Source organism: Hemibagrus wyckioides, linkage group LG07, assembly GCF_019097595.1.
Source record: "Hemibagrus wyckioides isolate EC202008001 linkage group LG07, SWU_Hwy_1.0, whole genome shotgun sequence".
NCBI classification, from domain to species: Eukaryota; Metazoa; Chordata; class Actinopteri; order Siluriformes; family Bagridae; genus Hemibagrus; species Hemibagrus wyckioides.
In genome coordinates this window covers 9087607-9112997 of record NC_080716.1, presented here as the reverse complement: position 1 = coordinate 9112997, position 25391 = coordinate 9087607, and the positions used below count along the sequence as shown (strand labels likewise).

General features: G+C 40.4%; 1 protein-coding gene across 6 annotated transcripts in view; it reads left to right on the top strand.

Moving 5' to 3' along the window:
- asap1a (ArfGAP with SH3 domain, ankyrin repeat and PH domain 1a) overlaps positions 1-25391 on the top strand; it is a 75085-nt gene that overhangs the window by 10055 nt on the left and 39639 nt on the right. For 5 of the 6 annotated variants that reach the window (XM_058394620.1, XM_058394618.1, XM_058394619.1 and 2 more), the window contains one exon: positions 17591-17663. In XM_058394620.1, coding sequence (XP_058250603.1) covers positions 17591-17663 — 73 coding nt within the window. Of the gene's footprint in view, positions 1-17267; positions 17429-17590; positions 17664-25391 lie in introns of those variants that run through there. The other variant, XM_058394624.1, reaches the window with a different exon arrangement.

The following is a 25391-nucleotide window of genomic DNA, read 5'->3' as shown; positions in this document are numbered from 1 at the left end:
GGTTCGCTTAAAGCGCCGGGGTGAGAGGAAGTCCTCGGAGGGAATGCTGCCAGAGTTGATAATCCTCCGTCTGCAGAGCGACTGTGTGCACGGTCCCTCAGTGATATGGGCCCTGCCTAAATCTCTGCTACAGGGACATGCTGAAATATTCTGCACTGCAGCAAATAGTACAGACTTCACATACTCACTCAATCGCACCCGATTTAAAACTGTTCTAAGTAGGTTGGATTATGTCCCTGTAGGCAGTTTTGTTTTGTTGTTGTAGTCTTAAGTAAATGAAATGTGAAAGTCAAATACATTCTGACTGACTTTGTGAGATGCACAGGCTCCATTTGGCATCAGAAAAGCAGTGATTCACACACACTGTTCCTGGAGATGCCTATCCCTAATGCCCAGGAACAGATGTTTGCTCCATGCAGCTAGTCAGTGGATATTTGAGCATTTAAGCAGCGCTGCATTAGAGCAAGGACACAGCCTTCGAATGTTAATAGATCTCTATGCCATTAAGCGCTAATAGACTACGCCATTAGCTGCTTTAAGTTGCATTATGATTGAGAATAGGAGCTCCTCATTAACAGAAAGCAATATGTGCCTGGCACTCAGCACTTCCACTTTAGCTAATAGTCTTTTAAAACCACCGCTCTACATACTTTGCTAGCACAGTGGGTAGAGGGTACAGTCTCCTCCGAATGTATTGGAATGGCAAGCACAGTGCTTTTTGTTTTTGGTATATGCTAAAGACATTTGTGTTTGCATATGAGCAGAGAGATCAGATTTACAGCCTTCATTTACGGATATTTGCATCTAACCACATTAAACAACTTGGAACGTGGCACTTTTTGTTTAAATCCACCCATTTTTCAAGTGATCAAAAAATATTGGAACACATGACTGACTGGTGCTCCCTGTTATCCAGGTATATTCTGTTAGATTGCAATGAATTATTCTGAATGTCTACTGGGTTTCACCTGTCAAAAGTGCATTTGTTGTTAATAAGGATAAACCAACATGAAGACCAGAGAGCTGTCTATGGAAGAAGAGCAAAATCTTAAACCTGAAAAGTCGCTAAGAGACCATGCACAAGCACTGGACATAACCAATACAGCAGTGTCCTGAAGAAGAAAGAGATCACTCATGTACTGAAAACCAGGTATGGAACAGGTCACAGCAGAGGAAAACACCAGCAGGAGATGACGTGTAAACATTGTCATGCAAGGTCTGTGAAGAAAAACCCCAAAACCAGTCAGTGACCTCACCCATAACCTCCACAGAGCAGGGGTGAGGGTATCACAATACACCATAACCATTTGACATTTGACTTTGGGAGCAGAAATATAGAGACCACTCAGCAGTAGTAAGAAACTGTAGGCCAAGTTGAAATTCACAAAGAAATAGAGATTCTGGAACCAAGACCTCTATCAAAGCGATGGAAAGGCCAAAGTGTGGAGAAAGAAAGGATCTGATCATGATTCAAGACTGGATCACTCATCTGTGAAACATAGCAGAGGTAGTATCATGGTTTGGGCTTGCATGGCTGCTCCTGGAACATTCTCACTAATCTTTAATGATGATGTAACATGATGGTAGCAGCAGAATGTATTCAGAAGTCTACAAAAACATTCTGCTTATTTTCAGAGAAATGCATTCAGTCTGATTGGCAGGAACTTCAAGACGACGTCCCAAAACACACTGCCAGCACACCAAAGCACTTCATCTGGGGCAAAAATGAAGGTTTAAGTCAATCATCAGAGCTTAACCTCAAATGAGAAGCATTTCACCTCCTGAGGAGGAGACTGGAGAAAACCCTAAAACAACTGAAAGAAGCTGTGGTACAAGCCTGGAAAAGCACCGAACTGGTGCGTTCTTCATTTGTGATGAAGTCAGTGGCTTTCTGGATTGAAGCAGTTATTGTAATATACAGCAGAATATTAGGAGAAATTTAATTTGCCTACGAGGATCTGTTCCGATACTTTTGTTCACTTAGAAATTAAACAAAGGTACCATGATCTAACTGTTATGAAGCTGAAATTCCTGTCACTCGTCTCATATCCATCTTTTCATCTAAAACCCAAACACCTTCAGTGCACCGAAAAAAACAAAACAAATAAAAACAACATAATTGGTCGTTCCAATAATTATGAAGGAGCACTGTTTTTCCAGCACGCTGAAAACCAAAACTACAGTTAAAGGCATCCCAAGACTGCAAAACGTTTGGGAAGGCTTGAATAGAGTCTCGGTGTACTCCATTAACCTATTAAATTTAATATCCTAGACAACAGAAAACAGTTCGTCTTCCAAGGCAATGAATTCTGTTGTTATTTTAGTTACACTTTATCCTTTGGCACTGTCATTTTTTTTGCCTTTCCAGAAAAATGGTGTCTACAGATGGTGTTGGTGTGCTGACACAGACTTTCCTTTTTGCTTCTGTTATTTGGTGCAGCAGGATAAAGGAAAGAAACAGCATTCTGAACCACTTGATAATCTTCAAAACCCCTCAAATTAGCCTATTTGTAAAATGTTAGATTTGACACATTTTCAGACAAAACTTGTTTTCTCTACAGACAAAAAAAAAATAATTCAAAGCTTACTCATTTGGCCTTGATGATTACTCAGGAAATGATCTTTATATTAGAGATATTTGAGCAAGATCGATATTAGCAAACTGTTGTCTCTGTGGTGTTCTTCCATTTAACTAACTAAAAGCAAAGGAATGGCTGATGAAGCTAAAAAGAGATGCAAATTAGAAATGTTTGGAAGGTCACATTACACACATGGCACAGAGAGAGAGAGAGAGAGAGAGAGAGAGAGAGAAAGAGTGGGAAAGAGAGAGCATGAGTGGGAAAGAGAGGGAAAAAGAGAGTGAGCAAGTGGGGAAAAAGTGGGAGTGAGTGAGAGGAAGAGAAAGAAAGAGAAAGAGTGAGTGGGGAAGAGAGAGAGAGTGAGTGAGTGAGTGGAGAAGAGTGGGGAAGAGAGAGTGAGTGAGTGTGTGAGAGAGAGAGAGAGTGGGTGAGTGGGGAAGAGAGAGTGAGTGAGTGTGTGAGAGAGAGAGAGAGAGAGAGGGGGGAAAAAGTGGGAGAGAGAGTAAGAGAGGAAAAGAGAGAGTGAGTGGGAAAGAGAGATTGAGTGAGTAGGAGAGAGAGAGAGAGAGAGTGGGGAAGAGTGAGTGAGTGAGTGATTGAGGGGGAGGGAGGGAGAGAGACTGGGAAAGAGGGAGGGAGGGAGGTGGATGTAAATGAGCAGGGTTTGTATTATACTGACACTAGATATATTTTGTATAGTGTATCACATGATCTCTCTGCTTTTACTGAATAGATAAGCTTCAAAAAATATGAAGTGTTTTGATCTATGAAGACGTGTGTGTGTGTGTGTGTGTTTTGGAATAAACTTAGTGTTTCCAGGATTATTCACTTTGTTTGTTCTTGCATGTTCAGTCACACAGGACTCCCTTCTTTCCCACTCCAGCTGTGATAAATCTCTCCAGTGACCGATTTTTATGATGGATCTGATCTCCAGCTATTGATTTGGAGCCAGTTTGGAAATCGGAGGATTTTTTGAGGCCATGTGTCTATATAATAAACCTGTTTTAATCATAGCTCTCCAACTGATACCCACATTGTGTCTGTCTATCGATCTATCTGTCGGTCTCCCCAAGTCTCTTTTGTTTTTACAAAATATCATTAGTGATTTTAGTCATTTGCATTCCTTTTCCCACTATTTTTAACCCAACATTTTACCCTTTTTCCCATCTGTGCACAATAGCTAGAAAAATAACACACTGTTAGTTGACCTTAAACAAACCATTAGAGCAGAGCAAGAATTTCTATTGCATCAGCACTTTTTTATTTTTACACAAACAATCCCTCTTATACAGATGTGTGTGGTATTATGTATAATTTATGGAAAGAGACTGTTGAACAGATGTGAGCCCCCTTTTTTTTTTTTTTTTTATAAATCTCTCTAGAGTCCACCTATCATTCTGCCTGATTGCTGCATCACTGTCCCTCGAGCGCTCGGCCTGCGCAGACCCAGCGGGCTTTGCTGCTTCCTTTGTCAGCACAATAATAGCAGACAGAGCTGCATTCAGCTGTGACTGAAGTGTGTGTTTGGTGCATGCTTGTCATTCAAGAGCTGTCACGGCCTGGCTCGTTTGTGTGCCTTGGTCTACACTCGGGGACAAAAACATGAGTGTAGTCTAAAATTCGAGGTGGAGGTTAGGGCCTAGTAGACGGGGTGAAGCAGGATAAACGCACCATAACCAGTCTTCTGGTTCGGTATTTATTAGTGACAAGATGGTTAGAAGTTTAAGTCTCTTGACTGTAAGAGAACAACTGTTGGGTCTTTGAACAAGAGCTTGTGTAAGGAATAAATTCTGTTTGACATGTTCAGCGCTTTGGATAGCTGTGCGGATAAGATTGTTTAGTTTGTATACTAGCCACAGTATGTCTTGAAAGATTTGGGGACATTGTTAGTTCTAGTCCTAGGTGATGTGGACACTTAAGAACAAGTCAGTGTTCATCTGACGATCTGTCTATCTGTCTGTCTATCTGTCAGTCTATCTGTCTATCTATCTGCCAGTTTATCTGTCTATCTGCCTATCTGCTGGTCGGTCTATCTGCCTGTCTGTCTGTCTGTCTGTCTGTCTGTCTGTCTATCTATCTATCTATCTATCTATCTATCTATCTATCTATCTATCTATCTATCTATTTATCTATCTATCTGCCTGTCTATCTACCTACCTGTCTGCCTGTCTATCTATCTGCCAGTCTATCTGTCTCTGTCTATCTGCCAGTCTATCTGTCTCTGTCTATCTGCCAGTCTGTCTATCTGCCTGTATGCCTGTCCATCTGTCTGTCTCTGTCTGTTTATCTGACTCTCTGTCTATCTGCCTGTCTATCTATCTTCCTGTCTGTCTATCTGCCTGTCTATCTGAGAGTCTATCTGTTTTTCTATCTGCCTGTCTATATCTGTCTATCTGTCTGTCTGTCTATTTATCTGTACATATGCCTGTCTATCTGTCTGTCTAGCCATCTGTCTGTCTATCTATTTGTCTATCCATTTGTCTGTCTGTCTGGAATGGTTGCTATTGGGAATGATCTTAATGAGAAATGTGAGCCACACTGCAGCAGCATGAGAACACACCGGGTTTAAGTGCCTCATTAATGGACACAGTTTGGCTTTTTGTGCAGTGCCAAAGCGTGTGTATGTGTGTGTAAAGCATGTTGACTCATTCTCACCTTATTGTCATGTCACTGGCACAGGGTGTCGTCCTGCCAGGCTGCCGTTTGCTATGTTGTGTTGGTCACCTGAGGCTTTCAAGCCACTCGTATGAAAGCTGATGGTCGTGAAAATGAAATAACGCCACTGTGTGTAGGACACACCACTGGGATGTCGAGTGTCGGTACGAGCCTTCAGTTCGATGTAGTAAAGTTGTTATGGCGATTTGTTTTATTATATTGTGAAAACATTCATTCATCTGGAGGGGCTCAAGAATGTATCCCATGAGCACTAGGTGTGAGGCAGGAATAATACACAGCTCATGGCACCATCAGTTCCATGTAAACAGTTTTTGGGAGGTGTGAGAAAACCAGAGCACCCTGAAGCAACCCACAGAGACAAGGGAAGAACATAATCTACACACACAGTCAGTCACATGAGCTCGGGATCGAACCCGGGACTGTAGCTGCGAGGCGTCAGAGTTACCACTTCCACCACAACACTCACCACAGCGCCGTGCAATGGAATCTTACAATACTCTGTGATATTTAGAGGAGCTAGAATAGCCACAGATTCTATTTAGGTCATGTGACACACCAAATATAGATCCTGTGCTTGCAATTTCACCAATTTGTGTGGGGGGGGGGAAAGCACAAAAACTCTGTTGCATCTTAGATTTTTATTAAAATATATATATATATATATATATATATATATATATATATATATATATATATATATATATATATATATATATAAATATAAATAATTGGGCACAAAAAAATTCCTGGAAATCCTGGAGGGACTGAGCAATAAGCTAGTGCTTCATTTTGTTGAAATAAAAATACAAGTAAATAAAAATTCAAATAATTAATGACTTTTTGTTCAACTTTTACTTTGTTGGTATAAAATAATATAAAAAATATCTTCTTTTTTTTTTAAAAAAGAGGTATAAAGTATTATAAACATGAGATGCTTTGTTTGTATATTTCCTCATCCCTTCTTTTTTTTATTTATTTATTTATTTTATTTTTTATAAATAAATGTCGAAACCAGACTTGACCTGTGTACTACAGGAGAGAGATGATATTGTTTGCTCAGTGCACTTTCCAAACTTGTATTTGTGATTCCGGGCTTCTGGGACTCGCTGGTTATGTAATTGATGGTTTCTCAGGAAAAGGCTGAGGACTGCATGAAGCATTCCTTTGGGACACATTTCCTGTGGAATCTCGAGTGCTGCAGCTCGTCCCATCTCCGCCCTAGCCTGAGCTCGGCTTCCTCGGGACGCTGCTGGCTTAAAAAATGCGATTCGGTCAGGAGAACACGCAGCTCTTCTCCTGACTGTCGCTGTGCTTGATCTCTTCTGAGGCACTTTTCTGTCGGACACACCACACGCCGTTCCAGAGTTAGTCATTCACATCATGTGAAATGAGCTAATCTGTTTATGTTAGGCGCTAACACAGAGAGAGAGAGAGAGAGAGAGAGAGAGAGAGAGAGAGAGAGAGAGAGAGAGAGAGAGAGAGAGAGAGAGAGAGAGCGCGCGCGAGTGAGTGAGAGAGTGTGGTAAGACTTGACCTACTTATGTCTTGTTCTAATTTTTGGTTTGAGGGTTGGACTTGAGAATGAATAAAGAATGCTGATGTCATAAGCTCCACATCTGGCTAGTTGTTTTATTTATTTATTTATTTATTTATTTATTCTTTCTGAAAAATCTTAAGTAGTGTCTCCTCATCTATATCTAACCTTATCTGTATATAACTTTTTTTCTCTCTCTCTCTCTCTCTTTTTTCTTCCCCAAATCAAATTTTGAGCCTTGGAAACATTAAAAAAACAAACAGAGGAAGAAATGCCAGCACTGTCAGCATGGCGTGTAAATGCTGGCTCTGACATTTCCTCAAGCTCACATAAATTATTCCAGTTCATAAGAAGTTCACACGGTTAACATTTGATCGTAACTTCCAACTGGAAATTTTTAAAAGAATTGGCTTGGATGAGATTCCGCATAATCTACACAAACCACCATGACCCCTGACCAGGCAGTTACTAAGGATGCAGTGAATACATCAACATGTTCATGAACGTGGTCTTAATTTGTCCTTCAAATCTGATCTCCCGGGATTCTCAGTCCTGTTGAAGACCTTTTATCTTTAACAAAAATATGAATGTTGTTGTCGATCTTTCGGCTGCTCCCTACGTGTGAGGGGTCACCACAGCGGACCAACTGGTCCTCAAACCAACTTGGCACAGGTTTTATGCCGGATGCCCTTCCTGACGCAACCCTCCCATTTTTATCCGGGCTTGGGACCGGCACTGCATCCAGTGGCTGGGAATCGAACCTGGGCTTTCCTCATGGTAGGCGAGAAAGATATTTATAGAATACATCATATCTACACTGGGATGTATTTATGCCTAGAAAATCAGTTTTTTTTTTAAAGATTCTCAGCCTGATGGAGGCATTTATTTATGTAATCAGGTGTTTGGGGAAGTATAAGCGGTTCATCCAGAATTTTCTTCCCAGGTATGCACTGGCTTTCCTCAACTTCCTGGGGAATCCCCACCTGACTTTTGTGTGTGTGTGTGTGTGTGTGTATGTGTGTGTGTGTGTGTATGTGTGTGTGTGTGTGTGTGTGTGTGTGTGTGTGTATGTGTGTGTGTGTATGTGTGTGTGTGTGGGAGCGTGTGGTTTATGATTTAAAGTTTAGCGGAGCCCGTAAAATCTTTAGGACTAAAGAAGTACCAAGCATTCTGGGCCGAGTATCAGAACATCCGCTGCTATGGATACGTAATAAACACGGCATCATTAAAAAGAGAGAGCTGCTCTTTTTCTCGTTTTCTCTCCAGAACCCTGTGTTTTGTTCCGCAGGCCTGCAGATGCTTTGGCATGCGTTAGCCGTGTTGATTCTGACAAGGGCTCTGAGTTCAGTTCAGCGTTGCGTGATGATAATCTCAGTTGTGATGAGTTTGTAGTCAGTGTTAGAAACAAATGTGTTGCTTACTCCGTTCTTGGCAGATTTGAGCTGTGGAGCTTAGCGGAGTGGTTCTTCAGCTCTGACTCAGAACAGCCAATAAACTCTAGCCTCAGCGCTTTTCTTGGAATTAAACACTCCACTTTCCACACACAGCCATTAAAGTGTGCCATTTTTTTGCAGAGAGGGAAGGAGAGAGAGAGGACAGGGAGAAGGAGAGAGAGAGAGAGAGAAAGGGAGAGAGAGAAAGAAAGGGAGTGATAGAGACATAAGGAAAGAGGGAGAGATTGAGAAAGAAGGAGAGAGAGGGAGAGAGAGAAAAAAGAGAGGAAGAGAGAGATATAGGAAGAGATAGAGGGAGGGAGATGGAGATAGAGAACGAGTGAGTAAGGAGGAGAGAGGGAAAGAATGAGAAAGAAGTAGAGATGGAGGGTGAGAGCTAGAAAGAGAAAGAAAGGCAGGGAGAGAGCATGCGTGTGAGAGAGGGAGAGGGAAAGAGGGACAGAAAGAAAAAAGCAGAGAGGGAAAGATCGAGAGGTAGAGAGAGAGAAAGCAAGAAATAGAGGGGGAAGAGTGAGAAAGAAGGAAGGAGAGGGAGAGAGGGAGAGAGAAAGAAGGAGAGAGGCAAAAAGAGTGATAGAGAAAGAGAGGCAGGGAGAGAGAAAGGGAGGGAGAGAAAGTGATAGAAGGATAGTGGGAAAGAGGGAGAAAGAGGCAGGGAGAAAGAAAGAGATAGAGGGAAAGAGTGAGAGAGAAGGAGAGAGGGAAAGAGTGAGAGAGAAGGAGAGAGGCAAAAAGAGTGAGAGAGAAAGGGAGGGAGAAAGAGGTAGAAGGATAGTGGGAAAGAAGGAGAAAGAGTGAGAAAGAAGGAGAGAGGCGGGGGGATAGAGAGAAAGGAAGGAGAGGGAGAGAGAGAGAAGGAGAGAGGAAAAAAAAGAGAAAGCGACAGAGGGAAAGAGTGAGAGAGAAGGAGAGAGGCAAAAAGAGTGAGAGAAAGGGAGGGAGAGAAAGAGGTAGAAGGATAGTGGGAAAGAGGGAGAAAGTGAGAAAGAAGGAGAGAGGCAGGGGGATAGAGAGAAAGAGAGAGAAAGGAAGGAGAGAGGGGAAAAAAAGAGAAAGCGAGAGAGACACAGAGGGAGAGAGACAGAAAGAAGGAGGGAGGTAGAGAGAAAGGGAGGCATGGAGCGAGAGGGAAAGAGGGAGAAAGAGAGGCAGGGAGAGGGAAAGAGTGAGAGAGGGAGTGGTGTTTCATCTGGTGGCTGGTGGGTGCAGTTCCCCGCTGACCTACATCTGTAGTGAGAGTGCAGGTCTTACTGAAGCTCTTCTAATAAAAGCCCTGACTGGCAGAGACTTCTCTAAAAACTCGATGCTGGCAGTTTGCTCTCCTCTTTGTTCTGCTTGGCTGGTGGGTAGCTTTACAAGAGGAATAAGGAGAACGGAGAACGTATTCCCTGTCACGTATTTCCGAAACGTTTGACTTCCGATCCACATGATATCAATTAGAAATGTCACAGTTTACAGAACTGACTCATGTAACCAGGACAAGTACAAGAAGAATGGGATTTAGTCTTACAATAAATACGTCAGGAAAGACATTGTCATAATTATGAAAAATAGATCATGTGTGAGTTCATGGCTTTTTCTGTTGACTTTATATCACTCATAATATCATAACTGCACTTGTTTTTTTTGTTTTTTTTTTTACAGTCTAAAGTCTGAGTGCTGTGTGTTTGAGTCACATGGTATAAAATATTGGGCCTTATTTATTTATTTTATTTATTTAGCATTGAGCAATTAAATGCTTTTTTTGGCAAAACATGAGAAGAATGAATGATTATAATTTAGGTAACCATGATAACGATGATGAATTAAAAAGGAATTTATAAAAAAAACAGTTCTGAGTTTTCAGTTCTGGTTTTTCAGAAGTGTTCTGAATTTCGGTTTCAGACAAAAGTTTTCATTTCAGTTTTCATTTCGATATGATATGAAAATAACTCCTCTCTGTTTCCACACACTCGTGTGTTTCTGATTTTGGAAATCTGTTATCCGTCTAGCACCTGACATCTGCATCGCACCAAGCCATTACATCTGGCAAATGACAAGTTTTCTTTAGCAAACATCAATAAGTAGTGTGTTTTTGTTTTTTTTCTTTTTTATCTGGAAGCTGATCCTAATTGTACGCCAGACAAATAATATCTCAGACACTTAATTTGTCCATTACTGCTATTAATTCCACATGTTACCTTTGTCAAGGATCGATGATCCAAACTCAGCCTGGCTGAAAAGTCTTAACACAGATCACATGGTCATGTATTGCATAATATGTAGTTTTAACCTTTCAAACACTTTGGCTAAAGTTAACATTAGTGAACCTGTAATGATTTTCTTTTTGCCCCCTGGAGTTTTGTCGTACTTACATATTAATCTGGATCCCATGTGGTGCATCAAACCTATTATGGTGTCCTCAGTGGTAGGATGTTGGACTGCAGATCCCACAAATCACACAACTGCCAAGCTGCAACCCTTGGGTTGTTGAGCAACTGTTTAAGTTTTATAAAATAAGATGTAAGCCAAATGCTGTGAATTCATACCAATCAGACCACCTGCCTAATTTTGTGTTGGTCCCCCTTTTGCTGCCAAAACAGCTTTGATCCATCTTGCACTGTGTATTCTGACACCTTTCTATCAGAACCAGTATTAACTTCTTCAGCAATTTGAGCAACAGTAGCTCGTCTGTTGGATCGGATCACACGGCCAGCCTTCACTCCCCACGTGCATCAGTGAGCCTTGGCCGCCCATGACCCTGTCACCGGTTCACCACTGTTCCTTTATTGGACCACTTTTGATAAATACTGACCACTGCAGACCAGGAACACCCCACAAGAGCTGCAGTTTTGGAGATGCTCTGATCCAGTCCTCTAGCCATCACAATTTGGCCCTTCGTCAAACTCGCTCAAATCCTTACACTTGTCCATTTTTCCTGCTTCTAACACATCAACTTTGAGGAAAAAATGTTCACTTGCTGCCTAATATATCCCACCCACTAACAGGTGCCATGATGAGGAGATAATCAGTGTTATTCACTTCACCTGTCACTGCTCATAATGTTATGCCTGATTGGTGTATATACACTCTTTCTGAAATTATTAGAAGAATATCAAACCTGTTCCTGCATCTGTACACTAAGTGAACACCATGGTTTGCCAAAGATGGAGTTGAACTTGAGTGTCCTGCACAGGTCCCTAATAACAATTGATCTTTTGGGATGAACTGAAAGACTAACTGCACCCCAGACCTCCTCACTAATGCTTCTGTGGCTGATTGAACTTCCGAATGAATCTCAGGAGAGTGGAGGTTATTATAACAGCAATGGAGGGACCAGCTTGGATGTTCTGGTTGATGTTCAGAAGGCACATATGGTTGTGATGGTCAGGTGACCGAAAACGTTTGGCTGTATAGTGTACTTGGCATGAACAGTGAATCACCTTTGTAGAAACCGATAATCATTTATTCAGCCAGTGGTCAGAATCCTCAAAACCAGGAATTTCAGTGCATCCCAAGTAAACAATGTTGCTGTGGAGCTCTTGAATGTCTTCATTTGCATTTTACAAATTAAGCCATCTTACATTTAGATTGTACATCAGATATGATATAGACATTCCCTAATTTGCTGTCATTAATATTGTTTTTACATTTTTTACCTGTGCACCCCTCCATTACATGCTATGTGGGTAAGGTTTTTTTTTGTGGGGGGGGGCGGTCTTGCGTTGGTTCTTTCAACATCTCCTCAGCGTAGAAAATGACCTCATGCTCTCGTGAAGCTAATGAATGGAACCTAACATATGTTTTCAATGAAGAGCACAGCCAGTCAGTTCCTCAAGGAGCATGACTTTGTATGTTATGTTTCTCCTGCTTGAAAATGAAATCATGTTTTTATGCATGAATCTCTATGGTATATGACTGGAATAAAAATAAAAAAAAAGAGCTTCAGCTGCGGAGACGAACATGTGTGTTCTGTTAAAACGTTTACAACACGCTCATAACTTGCTTTTGAGATAAAATATGATGATCATTTATATATATATATATATATATATATATATATATATATATATATATATATATATATATATATATATATATATAAAATATACAATCCTCTCTAAGAAAGGCCGCAGTCAGTAAAGCCAGGGTCATGGCCGTGTCATGAGGCTTAAAGTAGGCGTCGTCTTACTGGGATTTTTTTTTTTTTTGTGATGTTGGCATGGCAACTGTAGTAGTATGTGTGTGTAATGAGGAGATCAAGTATGGCAGCATTCTGCTCCATGGTCCTGATTACTGTCACTCAGATGCTGATTAGCTGGATGGTGAGGACACCTGCTAGGCCACTCTGTCAGTCTCTCTCTACGACTTCTCATTACTCCATTCTCCATCACTCCACGTTCACTTTGCACTTCACAGTAGCTGTCTTGTGTTAGTAAGATATTCTGTCTGAATACTGCTGTATTCAAACACTCACACACTCAGATAAAGACCTCCAGTCTCTTGTTGGGTTGAATCCCTGAAATATCTTTGTCATCATTCAGGTAAATAAGAACCTGAGAGCAATCCCTATATGTAAATGGATAGATTTTATTATTAAGGCTTGGGATACATTATGGGAAATAAGTGCCAACCAATCAGTAGTGAGAGAGTGAAAGACTCTGATGCTAAGCAAGAGGAACAGTGATTCAGGGTCTCTCTAGATTTAGCTTTTTACTTGGTAAACAAAGCACTTATCAGACCCTTCACTGAGTCACGGGCTGGTATTCAAACGATGTCTAAAGACCTGCCTCTTCCTCAACTACTTAAACCAACACTTAAAAATGTAATGTGTGTGTTTTTCTTGCAGTATTTCCTCCCAACAGAGTTTTTAGACTGATGGTATTATTAGTCCATGACCCATTGAATCAGCTTCGATGTATTCGTTGATACAGAAGTGCTTTAAAGTCTCCAAGTCTGGATATGTTCGGCAAATGCTCTAAATGTAAACAGGGAAGGGAATTATCTGATCTCTAATTTGTTAAGAAGATGAACAGATGATGGTCATGTGATTCACATTTGCCATGGAATTTGCATCGTTACCCAGTTGAGAAGTTGTTTAAAGTATTGAATTTGGGATTGCTGGTTGCGAGTAACATGAGGTGTTTGTGAATTTCTCCATGTCTTTGTATTTCTGTCTTGGCTAGACTGAATGACTCGACCCTCTGCCCTCTGCTTCCCTGATGTGTGTTTTTACATCCTGCAGAATGATGTAGCGTAGTGACTATATAGGATGTTTTGACTTCCTTTTACTAAAGGTAATAAGTAATTAAAGCTCTTTGCTGCATCTTACACTAGGTATGTTTACATGCACAAGTTTACGTCAATCTGAATCAATTCAATCTGACTACAGATTCAGAAAGTGCTGTTTATATGTACCCTAAATGTTGCAATCTGATTCAAATATTCATTTACTCATGCATTATATATATTTCTGAAGAAAGATTAAGTATATAGCGTCTGTCATCACGTTCACACCAAAGGTGTTTGGAATCCGGTTTAGAAAATGATCAGATTCAAGTGTTTACATGGCTACACTTTTACTATATTCCAGATTATTTCAGATCTCCACAAATCCAGTCAAGATGATTGAAATTTTGATAGGATCAAGCTCAACTGTGTGCTTGATTGAAGTGTTTACATCCAGCTAAGCTATCAGTCCTGATTTCTAACAGATTACTTGCTTGCATGTAAACGCTGACTGTTACAGTTACACTGGATGACTTTGTGAAGCTCTTCCAAGAGCTGAGGCTGGTCAGAAGATCCACTTTTGGAAACAGACTGCATGTCTGAACAGCTCTGCAGTGATTCCCTGTGCTATTAGAAGGGCAGAAACTGACAGGACCTCAAGCATGCCACTGTGATGAGATGTGTGCATTACTGAGATTTTATCTATGAAGCAGTTTTGGACAGTAGCTTATTAGTTGCTTTTTAAATCTATCAGATTTTAAAGAAGAGTGTGTCTGGAAAGAGGAGCTGTTTTATATGCGGTTTGTTGAGGGACAACAACGATGACTGCACTCCACCCTCATAGTTTGTAGCTCAACCTGCAAGTATCCGGAGACCTTGCATTGTTCTGAAACTCCATTATGTCTCTCATAAGTTTGTTTGAGGACGTTCTCTGGAGTACAAGCAGTCCCCACATTAAGTCTCTTATCTCACTTTTTTTGACCTCAGAGGCAAGGTTGTGAGACATGTTATAAAATGAGGTAAAGTTAAGTCTGTGCATGGTTAAATGACGCCGTTTACAGAAGGAAGAAGGTGAGCAAGTTGCAGCACAGCCTTTACACTCTCAGTGGTTCACAACTCTGCATCTGCATCCTGCCTTGTTTCTCACTTGTTCACGCTGTCGCTTTTTCTCCCCCTGGCTGCCTTTCTCCACAGGAAGTGGTGTGTTGAGAATGAATGTAAACATACATCAGGTCAGAGCACGGCTGGACTATCTGCTGCACACACGCCTCTGAGGCCCGCGCGTCATGCTTATTGATGAGCCTCGGCTTCCGTCTCAGTGCCGTCATGACTGTTTATTTCTCCTGTTTCATTCCAGGACTGAATGGGCTAAAAAGCTTGTATAGTGGACTCATCAGGGCTCAATGTTTTGGATGGAGATCGGGGAAAATTTCAAAACACACTTTTGTGAGGATTTTTCTGCCATGATTCTGAAAATTGTTTTTGAGGGGAAAACCTTTGTCTACTGCCATTTTTCCAGGGCGTTTTTAGCTTTCTGTGTGCTTATTGTTGCATGTGAATGGTGAAAGCAGGAAATCAGACTCATTTTCAGTATGAGTCTGAGTATTTTCTTCATGCTTCCAGTGGTAAGCCACGTGCCCAGGCCAGAGTTCAAGCTCAAACTCATGAATATCAAAACACGTCATGATCATAAAGATGATTTGTTTTTTGGTTTTCATTCTCTTTTTTCATGACAGTAATTCAGTCAGACGCATTTGAGTGGAAGATTACGGACATTTTATTTATTTCATTTCATTTCATTTCATTAAGGATAAATTGTGTACAATCAAGGCACTGAGTCACCATTATAGAAAAAAAATAAGCTGCCGCCGTTTGTCTCTCAGCTTCATTATAAGCTTAAAATGGGAATTTCAACGAGCTGATTCGCTTAAAAATAATTTTTTAAAAAAAGGACCATCCCTTCTGCTGCATCTCTCCAAAAATGTAGGCTGGCGTTTGCATCCTCCTTCCTTGAGAGGATGTAGATAGAATTTCACTGTAACCAGCAGATGAACTGATTCGATTTGGAAATTGAGCCAAACATTGTCAAGGTCACAGCAAGGTCAAATATCTGGAATAATCTTTGAGTCAGTAGCTTCCTTCCTGTTGAAAGTATGTTTTAAAGGAAGATTTGGTGGATAAGTTAACAAGCTTTATTGGAGCTGGAGGCATCTCTGTCAACCTCGTTTGCATGGGGTTTGACTGGTCTGCTTTAGATTGAGGAGAAATGTTCCAAGAATTCCGATTGTTTTCATTATTTAATATCATTCCAGCGCAGATATACATGTAAGGACGTTTTCTTACTTCTTCACACTTATACGTGTGAGGAAAACTGTATGGATTTGTTTATACTTATATATATGCATGGACTCAATCATTAAATGTGTGTGAGATATGTTCAAAAATGCGACTTAAAGAGCCAAAAGTATCTGGACACCACACGTTTAGTTGAGTTCTTTTTGACAAATTGTGTTCACGTCCCCAAGGTTCCAATTTCCCAAAATCCGCCATAAGAATTCAGTAGGATTTCACTCAGGAGATTGACTTGGCCACGCAAGGTTGTTTTGAGGTCGTTGTCTTGCTGAAAGACAATCTTCTCTCCAGATTCAGTTTCTTGGATGACGAGCTTGAACATGATGAGCTGAATTGGCCAGGGTATATCGTTTCAAAAGAGGTCGGATTTGTCTAAATGCCTTTAGATGCACATCCCTATACTCCCATATTTTTTTAATCAGCTTGGGGTTTAGGAATAGAGACCATTACGTTGCAGTTCATTCTTTTATTCTCTGTGTAACCTGCTGCTATCAGCTTGTCCTGCAGCTCATTCTGAGTGACTTCTGGTTGCTCTTTTGCCTTCTGTATCATTAGCATGAGTTTGTGTTGTGAAGTCTTGCATGTGTTCTGGAGCAGTTGTGGTTCTGTAAATTCCCCCACTTGCATATTATGAAACCAGTTGCGCTGAGAGGAATGTTTTAAAGTCCTTGCTATGTCGTTGTAGCTTTCTCCATTTGAATTTTAGGAAGCTCCTTCACCTTGATTACTTGTTGAGTGAAATCGACGGCAACTTCTTTTATAATGACATAAATCAGGTGCCTGTAAAATTCGCGGGAGGGCATTTTATTTGCGGCGTCTGTATCTAGAACTTTAAGGGGTGTAACTAAAAGTTCAAAAAATTCTGAATCATAAGGCCCAATATTAAAGTGTTAATATAGCGGGTGTCTGTGTCAGTGTGTTTGTGAATGAGTGTGTGTGTGTTTCTGTGTGTGTCTGTGCCAAAGTGGTGTGTGTGTGTGAGAGAGAAACAGACAGACTGAGTGTAAATAAGGGATGAAAGGGCATGTCTGGGCCCACCAAATTATCATATAACTTTTATTTCTTTGATTTTACCTTATTCATTTCGATTCAATAGTCAAGTACACGTCGCATTTTTTTGTGTTAAGATTTAAAGTAAGAAAATCTGCTCCTTAAGGGTTAATAGTTAAATCAGGATTTGAAATCTCATGCGATGAACAGGATCTTGTGTGGATTTAGTCTGTATGGCTGACTGTATTGTTGCTAAGCAGCTGTGTGTGTACGACTGCTTCACTGCTATGCCAAGTAATTTAACCAGTGAGAATGAAAGCTTGCTATTGCATATATTTACTCCCATTAGGAGGTTGGTGGGATTTTTTTTTTTCCTTTTGACATTGAACTTTCTATCTCTCCTTTAATCATTTAGCCTGTAATTAGATCTGTGCATTGGTTTTCTCTAGTCCTGTCTGTGTTGGAGGTCTAATGGAAACTGTAGGTAATACAGAAGCCTTTGCACTCACTGAGTTTCTGTCTCGCTGCCTGTTCACCTATCTGAGCCAAAAAAGCCGTCCAATACAGGCGTCTTGCCCTGTTGCTATGGTTACAGTGAAAGAAGGAATCCCCTGTGCTTTCGTTTTCCATCTAAGGTGCAGTCTGAATGAAGGGAACAGTTAACAGTTAACAATTTTCTTCAGAAAACAATTGAGTTGGATTTTGGATTTGAACGATTGATGACTATTAGCAAATGCATTTAATCTTTTCTTCTGTTTTTTTTTTTTTTTTTTTGTTCTCTTTGTCGCTCTCGGCAGGCGCTGGATCAGGATCGAACGGCTCTACAGAAGGTGAAGAAATCAGTCAAAGCGATCTACAACTCGGGGCAAGGTAAGAGCTTCACCTCCGAGTCACAGTCTCTCAGTCCATAGAACAGACTCCAAAGCTGAGCTCAGTTCCGTGAGAGGTTTATAAGAAATGCTACTACATTTTATGACATCATATCACTCATACATGCATCGGCCTTGGAGAAATGTTCCTTGGTCTAATGAATCCTGATTTCTGCTGCAACATGCTTATTTTTGTAGGGTCAGAATTTGACATCAACAGCATGACTCCACAGACCCAACCTGCCTGGGGTCAGTCGTTCAGGCTGCTGGTGGTGGTGTAGTGGTGTGGAGAATGTTTTGTTTTTTTTACACACAATGATCTTGTTAATACCAGCTGAGCATTGCTCAAATGCAAAAGCCCGTCTGAGTGTTATCGCTGACCATGTAGATCCTTTTCTAAGCTTAATTTACTCGTCTTCCAGTGAGATAATGCACCAAGGGCATGACATTGAGTGCTGTGTGCATTGGCGGCCTCACCAGTAATCTGATCTTAATCCAACAGAGCATCTTTGGGATTTGGTAGAACGGGAGATTTGTAGAGTAAATGTGTAGCTGTGCAACGTCCAACATATACATGTCATGAAAAGTGAAAAGCAAAAATACCTTACCCGGTATTATAACGATGTTCCTAATAAATTATATTCCTTATAAGTATATAGTTATAGCATCCAACAGATTTTCATCATTCTTGTAAACCCATGATGATCAAATGAAGCAGATGATCTGCATAGATTCATACAAATCGTTTACAAATGACAGCTACCTTATTTATAATTCAGTTTTCAACCCGTTTTATATCAATACTCTGGTGTTTTGTTCTGCCGATGGAACTTTTTCAATCAGTATAAAGAAATGAACTTCTATCTCTGTAAGTCTGATATAAAATGAGTCAGGACACTGTTGGCTTTCAGTGTGAGGTGTTTTTACCGCTGTTGGCATAAACTTACACAGAATTTTAGTGAAGATAACACCTTCAAATTTTAGATGCTTATGAACAGATACTTGGCAGAAATATACAAGGAAAAACTGTTCTAAATCCCTTAGTGTCTACTTTCATTTTAGCAGTGCATTTCACACCTAGGCCTTCACTGGTGTCAATCCACCTCTATACCATCATTATGATGCCACAGCAATAGATACTAATCAACCGTTAAATAGCAAAAGTAAAAAAGAAATTATGCTACAATATTTCACACCTCACAAGGAATAGTCAATTTTATTACGGTTACTTTTCTCAAAAAAGACATTCTTGATGAAGTAGGCAGCAAACTGCAATCTCCGGAGGACGCAGCATCCTAAATGAGACTCAGCGAATATAGAAACAATGTATATGGGCGGGTCGCTGCCTCTGACTACTCCAACTGTCCAATCAAAGGACGGGAAATTGCTGACGTAATCGTATGCCTGCTAGATGGCCTCAGTGATGCAAAATCAAAATCTGATTGGTTAAGGTAACAGTTTCATTGCCACTTATTTTAAGCTACGGGCGCCTGCACTATTGATTCTGAAGGCCTTAAGGCAGATTTCTTTCACCCTGGCAACACATGATGTCAGCCACTAGCTGAAATATGATTGGATAAATACTCTTATCATAAATATACACTACTGGAAGCAGCGCAACCGAGAGAAAAGCTATGAAATGTAGAGAATAGACTATTGGGAATAATTTAATACACATTCATGGAAAAATATATTAAATATATTAAAATGCAAGTCCGTGATTCAGATCACTGCTGTTTAGGCCAGCAGAGAAGGCCTTGCTGGCCCTGACGGTCCGCCACTGTATATGAGCCATCAGCCACCACATTAGAGTGACATGACAAAGAAATTCTTTGCTAAACACGGACACAGCAAAACAGGCGCAAAATCCTTTTTTGTTCTTGTTAAGTAAGTTGCTGTTGTAGCAAAATAATCCATCTCAAACTTTCTTTTTGTTATCGTCTTAAAGTTGATCTTCCTGTAACAGCACATCCCTGAATGCTGCGTTTCTGTTATACCACAGCCAACTGACATTTCTCCATTTATTAAAAACAAATAAACTCTGTATTTTTCTACGATAGAAAATCATAAGGCACTGCTTAGCCTTTGACTTTTACAAAGTACTGACCGTGGAGAAAAATGCTAAATAAACATCTCCTGGTAAAAATTTCTCAACACCTTCGGGGCAAATTTCCTGATAAATATTTAGATAAACAACAATAATCCTATTGACTGAACACAGACTTTCACATAGCATATCTTTATTCAAATGAGTGCCATGAAATTAAAATGCACTGGTCAGTGTGAACACTCAGCATGGACCGTCCTCCTCTTATCACCCGTCTCCAGGGCAACACAGACCCTTGAACCATTTCCAGATCCAGAATCCAAGGTCAAAACCCATGCTAGTTAGGTGAAAACCAGAAAGAGCTAAAAATATGACTTGTGAATAACAGGAAAACGAGAAATAACACAGCAGTTTTAACACAGATGATATTTACTCTTTATTAGTTGTAAAGCCTCCGAAAACTCAAGTCCGGATTGTAATTTTAAGTGTCCAAAATGTCAGATAAGCAGAACTATGGACATGATGATCTGTAAGACCAAGGAAACTCCCAGTTGGGACTGCCTGTATGCTGGACAGAAAGGACACTAAAAATGCAGGGAGCTGATACAGGAGTGATGAGACACCAGTCTACTCTGAGCTGTTGCTTCCCAAACACGGTCTGCATGGAAGAGTTATCAGAAAGAATACTTACATGCAACAGTTGAGACTTGATGAAGTAAAAATGGAATGCTTCGGCCGAAGGTATGTTTGGAGGGTGAACATTTGATGGACACGGGATGGGACACGGGGGTGGGACCCAGGAGTGGGACACGGTTTGGGGAGGTATGCACAGGGGTTGGGACACAGGGGGTAGGACACTATTATGCTGTTATTATGGGATGTCTGGAGCCAGTGTCACAGGAAACATTTCACAGGTAAATGTGACACCTGAAGGTGAAAAGAGAGAGGCGTTTACAATTTGATCCAAATACCTCAAAATCAGCTTCAGGGAATGCAAGCTGAAACTTTTGGAATGGCTCTCACTTGGGAATGAATATAAAGGTGGATTTTCCAAAAAATCTGAAATTATTTTTTAATCTACGAAAGATGCCATGTGGCCCAAATGTTTTTCACGTGCCTGTATACATCCACTGGGGACTAAAGCTAAAGACACAGATAAGACAAACTACACACAAGTACAAACAGCACAGATGTTTCAGCAATCCAACACAGACACCTAAACACCATTCAGTCAGCAGTCTTCCATTTCAGCTTCATAACTGATACAGACTTCAGACGAGCAATCGTTCAAACCGAGGCTGTAAAGTGCTGTAAATGCTCTTAAGCGATAAAACTGGAGGAACAGATCATATATTTTTAAACAGTATAAACTGCACAGGGAGGATGGCTCCAGAGGACCATGTTACAGTGAGATGCTATGAGTGCAGCGGTGATGGACTTTATCTGTAAACAGGATGTTGGAGCTCAGTCTCTATTTTCTGTTTGATCATTAATTTTAACTATAAATAACATTTCTGTAAAAAAGAATAAGCTCTCTGAAAGCAGTTTGATGGCAGGTGGAGGACATGTGACTCGGATGAGTTGAGACCAGCTTGTTAAGTTGAGACAAATAATAATACTTCAATTTTGGATAAGTGATTTTTTTCATGTGTAGCTGACAGAGTTAGGTCCAGAAATCGCAGATACGGAGCACACTGCAGTTTGTTTGCTGTTTAAATCCCAAATGGCATTGCTCCTGCTGTATAAATCCACTGAGACTCAATAAACTCAAAAACCCAAAAAAAGAGTCATTAATTAAATCCGGGCGTTAGTCCGTGTCCTTCGGTTTGCAGTGAATCTCTCAGGACCGCAACAGATTTCCATTCGATGTGCCATAATGTGATTATCCACTGATTTGTTAGAGTCCTTTATGTGTATACTCATTATGTAACTGCTTGCTGCTTTAATAAATGCTATATTTTCTTCCATCATAGTAACTGGCTCTTTGTTTGAAATTGAAACCCTTTTAAATACTTAACACACAACTGCGAAAGAATGATTCTATAAGAACTATAAAAGATGAAAAGTATGACATCTCCTTCATTAATAAACGAGAAATTGTAATGTTGCTGAAATATAATGGGAGTAAAAACATTAGGGATGTTCTGTTTGAGGAAAATAATCAAGGAGAGTTTTATACATATATATATATATATATATATGTATATAATTATATTTTCCTAGAATAGCATGCAAGACGTTGAGATATTATCTTCTGCCAGTGGAATATTTTCAAGAGATTTATGACACTAAGAATGAAATATTTCCCCAGCTCGTTGCTTTCAGCTCTGGAAGCATTAGCATTATAAGATTATCCAGTACTGTATAAATATGTCGGTGTTATTTATATGTACGGCGGTGTGCCGCTCGGTTTAGATTTCTGAGCTGACCCTGCTCTGACCTCAGCGCTCCTTAGCCTCCATTATTATTGACCCCTCTAGCGCAGCATTCAGAGTCAGCAAATAACCTCAGACACTCCCAGGCTCTTTATTTATGTTCCTGTTGTGTTGTCTGACAGAATCGTAGTGTTGAGTGTGTGGTTCTAGTTCTTTATAGCGGCAGACAGCATGATGGTTGGTTGTTACTACAGTTGAAGAAAGCTCTGTATCTGTGTTGTAGGCTTGTGCTATATTTTTTCCCCCCACTGCTCATGATTCACTATTTTTTTTAAAAAACACAATGAATCATAAAAATGGAAAGAGAGGAAAATGAAAATTTCCACTATTTCAGGTTGAAGTAGAGTATGAGAGGGTGAAATAATTTCAGCTGTGTAGTCAGGCACTGCTGGTTGGCAGTGACAGCTCTTCTGGATGGTGGGTTTTTAGGCAAGAGTTTAAATAATAAACCCATAACAAATTGAATATCTACTGTTTACATAGTGGCAGTTTGTTTGAGTGCTGACGGGTACAAAAAGTGTATTTATTCTCACATTTTTGTGGCATCTTTAAATATAAATCATGTTAACTAACGTTAAACATGTGATTATCCAATGTTAACAAAGTCAAACAGAAATTGATGGATTCTGTGTCATATTAATGAACTCGAAACATTCTCCATTTACTTATAGACACAAAGTGAAGATGCTCTACCAGTCCAATTTTATGATAGGGAAGGGGGAAAGAGGGCGGGGCTTCCAGGCGGTCAGTGTCCGTTAATATCAGCTGCACAAATCAATCTAGATTGTATGTCAAAATGTTCATCGTCCATTTTCCTGGAGAGAAAACGTCTGTTCTGTTGGTGTGTTTTGTTGGAGTGATACTTCCGTTTTAAGTTGCAGAGCTTTTATGGAAAATGTGTAAAGGTTGCTCTGGCAGTCTAATAGCATGTAGAGATGATTGAATTATGTTTACGGCATTTGGTGTACCCGTGGCGAAATACATTTATCTTATTTATACAATGAAGCACTTGAGGGTTGCTCAGGGGCCAAGCTTGGTGGTCCTGGGAATCAAACTCAGAACCTTCTAACCAGGAGTCCAACACCTTAACCACTGAGCCACTGCTTCTACTATTACATTGCATAGTCCTACTGTGTTGCATCTACTTGATGAGGTGTAAAATTGCATAAAACCTTCACTCCTGGATCTTGTGTGTGGCTCAATATTTCAAAATGAGATACATCCATAAGCTGTCCTCTATATTTAGTACTTAAAGAAAGAGCTGGTGTTCTAATAATAAGCAGTGGAATTGCACTCGGTGATGCTCGGAGGATCGTTGACCTTAATGCTGTCAAACTAGTGCCTTATCAAGCCGACGGTTCCTTAGCAAGCAGAGTCAGTGGCTCACATTAAACAGCCCTCTGCTGGATGTTCCTGGCAGGCTCTGGTTTTAGAGGCCTGGCTCTCGTTCTTCTGCACAAGACGGATGATCTAATCGTGTGGTTTTGCCGAGGGCCGGGCTCACACCAAGCAGCGAGGATGGCTCCCAGATGAGCCTGGTGTTCCACTGAGTGTCTGTTCCCTAACCAGCTTATTATTCCTGGTGGAAAGTTAAGTTTTACTCACATCGCTGCCTGTTTCCTCATAGTGCTACAGCTTTTTTCACTTATGTTGCTGGTGCAAAGCTGGCACTTGTTGCAGGTGTGTGTTTGCTTAATGTCAGTATTTTCGTTTGATAAAATTCTTTCTGCTTGCCTGGACTTCCTCTGTCTGTCTCCTCCTTTATCTCTCTCTCTCTCTCTCTCTCTCTCTCTCTCTCTCTCTCTCTGTCTCTCTGTGTGCCTGTAGACTGGAGTCTATTGTCAGTTTCAGCACAGCCGTTAATATGCATGACTTTGCTGATTTACTGGGCTTCCTGTGGGCCCACACTTAAAACAGGAAGCCGTAGCAGTTCAGGGATTAGCTAGGAATCCTGTAATGCTCTGCCTCTCCGCCGCTGGCATTATGCTGGAGACGGATTTGTATACAGCTGTGTTCTTCGCTCTTGTGGTGTTTCCGCCCAGCTATGTGCTTAGAACAGCAGGGTCAGAGTTTGACCTTCTTGTGGCTGGAAGGGCAAAACAATAACTACCCAGTGTTTACGCAAAACAATAGAGTCCACGCTAAATCGTTTTCTACGGGGTTGGAATTCTGTTCATAGGTCAGGACTCCACTTTTATCCAGAGATGCATTCTTATTAATGGACAACCATTACAAGTGAGAGCAAAAGTTTGCACACCTTATGTTGTTTTAATAGAAAAAGGAACGTTACTCTATTTTACAATTTTCTTCAAAAGAATTGACTTTAATAAGTTTTTATTCTGCTTCTCCCAATGTGTTAATTGCAACCATTTGCCAGCCACTGGTTGTTGTCACTCTGATTAAAACCCACCATGGCATACACTTGAACAAGATAATTTTTTATTTTTCACTTATTTTACTAACGTGATATTTGACCTCCCTTTTTTTTAACTTTGTAAGGTTGTCTTGTTACATTTTTTCTACTGTCTGTATTTATGATAGAAGAACTAACAGAAAAAGCTCTTCATACAACCACTGCCATTAAGGCATGTCATTTTGAAGCCACCCAAGCACTCTGAGGAAACGTTTATCTATCCTCTTCCGCATACTTGAGTTCACAAACAAGCCCACGTTTGCCTAGTGGTGCTGTGATTGACAGGGGAGAGAAAGCATATTGTCCCGCTTACCAATAGAGCATGGCCAGTTTCTTTCTCCATGGCTTCTGGTTGTAAAAGGAAGGCTGTGACATTGTCAGGATTCATAGCTGCAATCTCAGAACAATATGAGATATATAAAACCCTTCAGGACATGCTGTTACAGGAAAGCATGAGCATTAGGATGGTGTGATATGGTCTGATGAAAAATCGCTGTAAAATTGATTATCATTATTATTATTTTTATTAATAAAGTTTTTATTACTCCCTCAAAATGTTATAAAACACTCCAGGACACCCTGAAGGATAATAATGTTTCATATACATCTGACACAGGAAGATATAGAAATATCCATAAACATATTCTTACAAAAAACTGAACTATTATACTGTGTGTATAATATTTATTTCTATTAAATCTCAGTATGTTTCCTAATCCAGGGTTTTTTAGACCCAGCTGTTGCTATAGATACAAACATCCTTCTGAACAAACAGATGTTGGAATTCAACAGCACACAGAATTCAATACACAGTGTTGAATTTTGCTTTTTGTG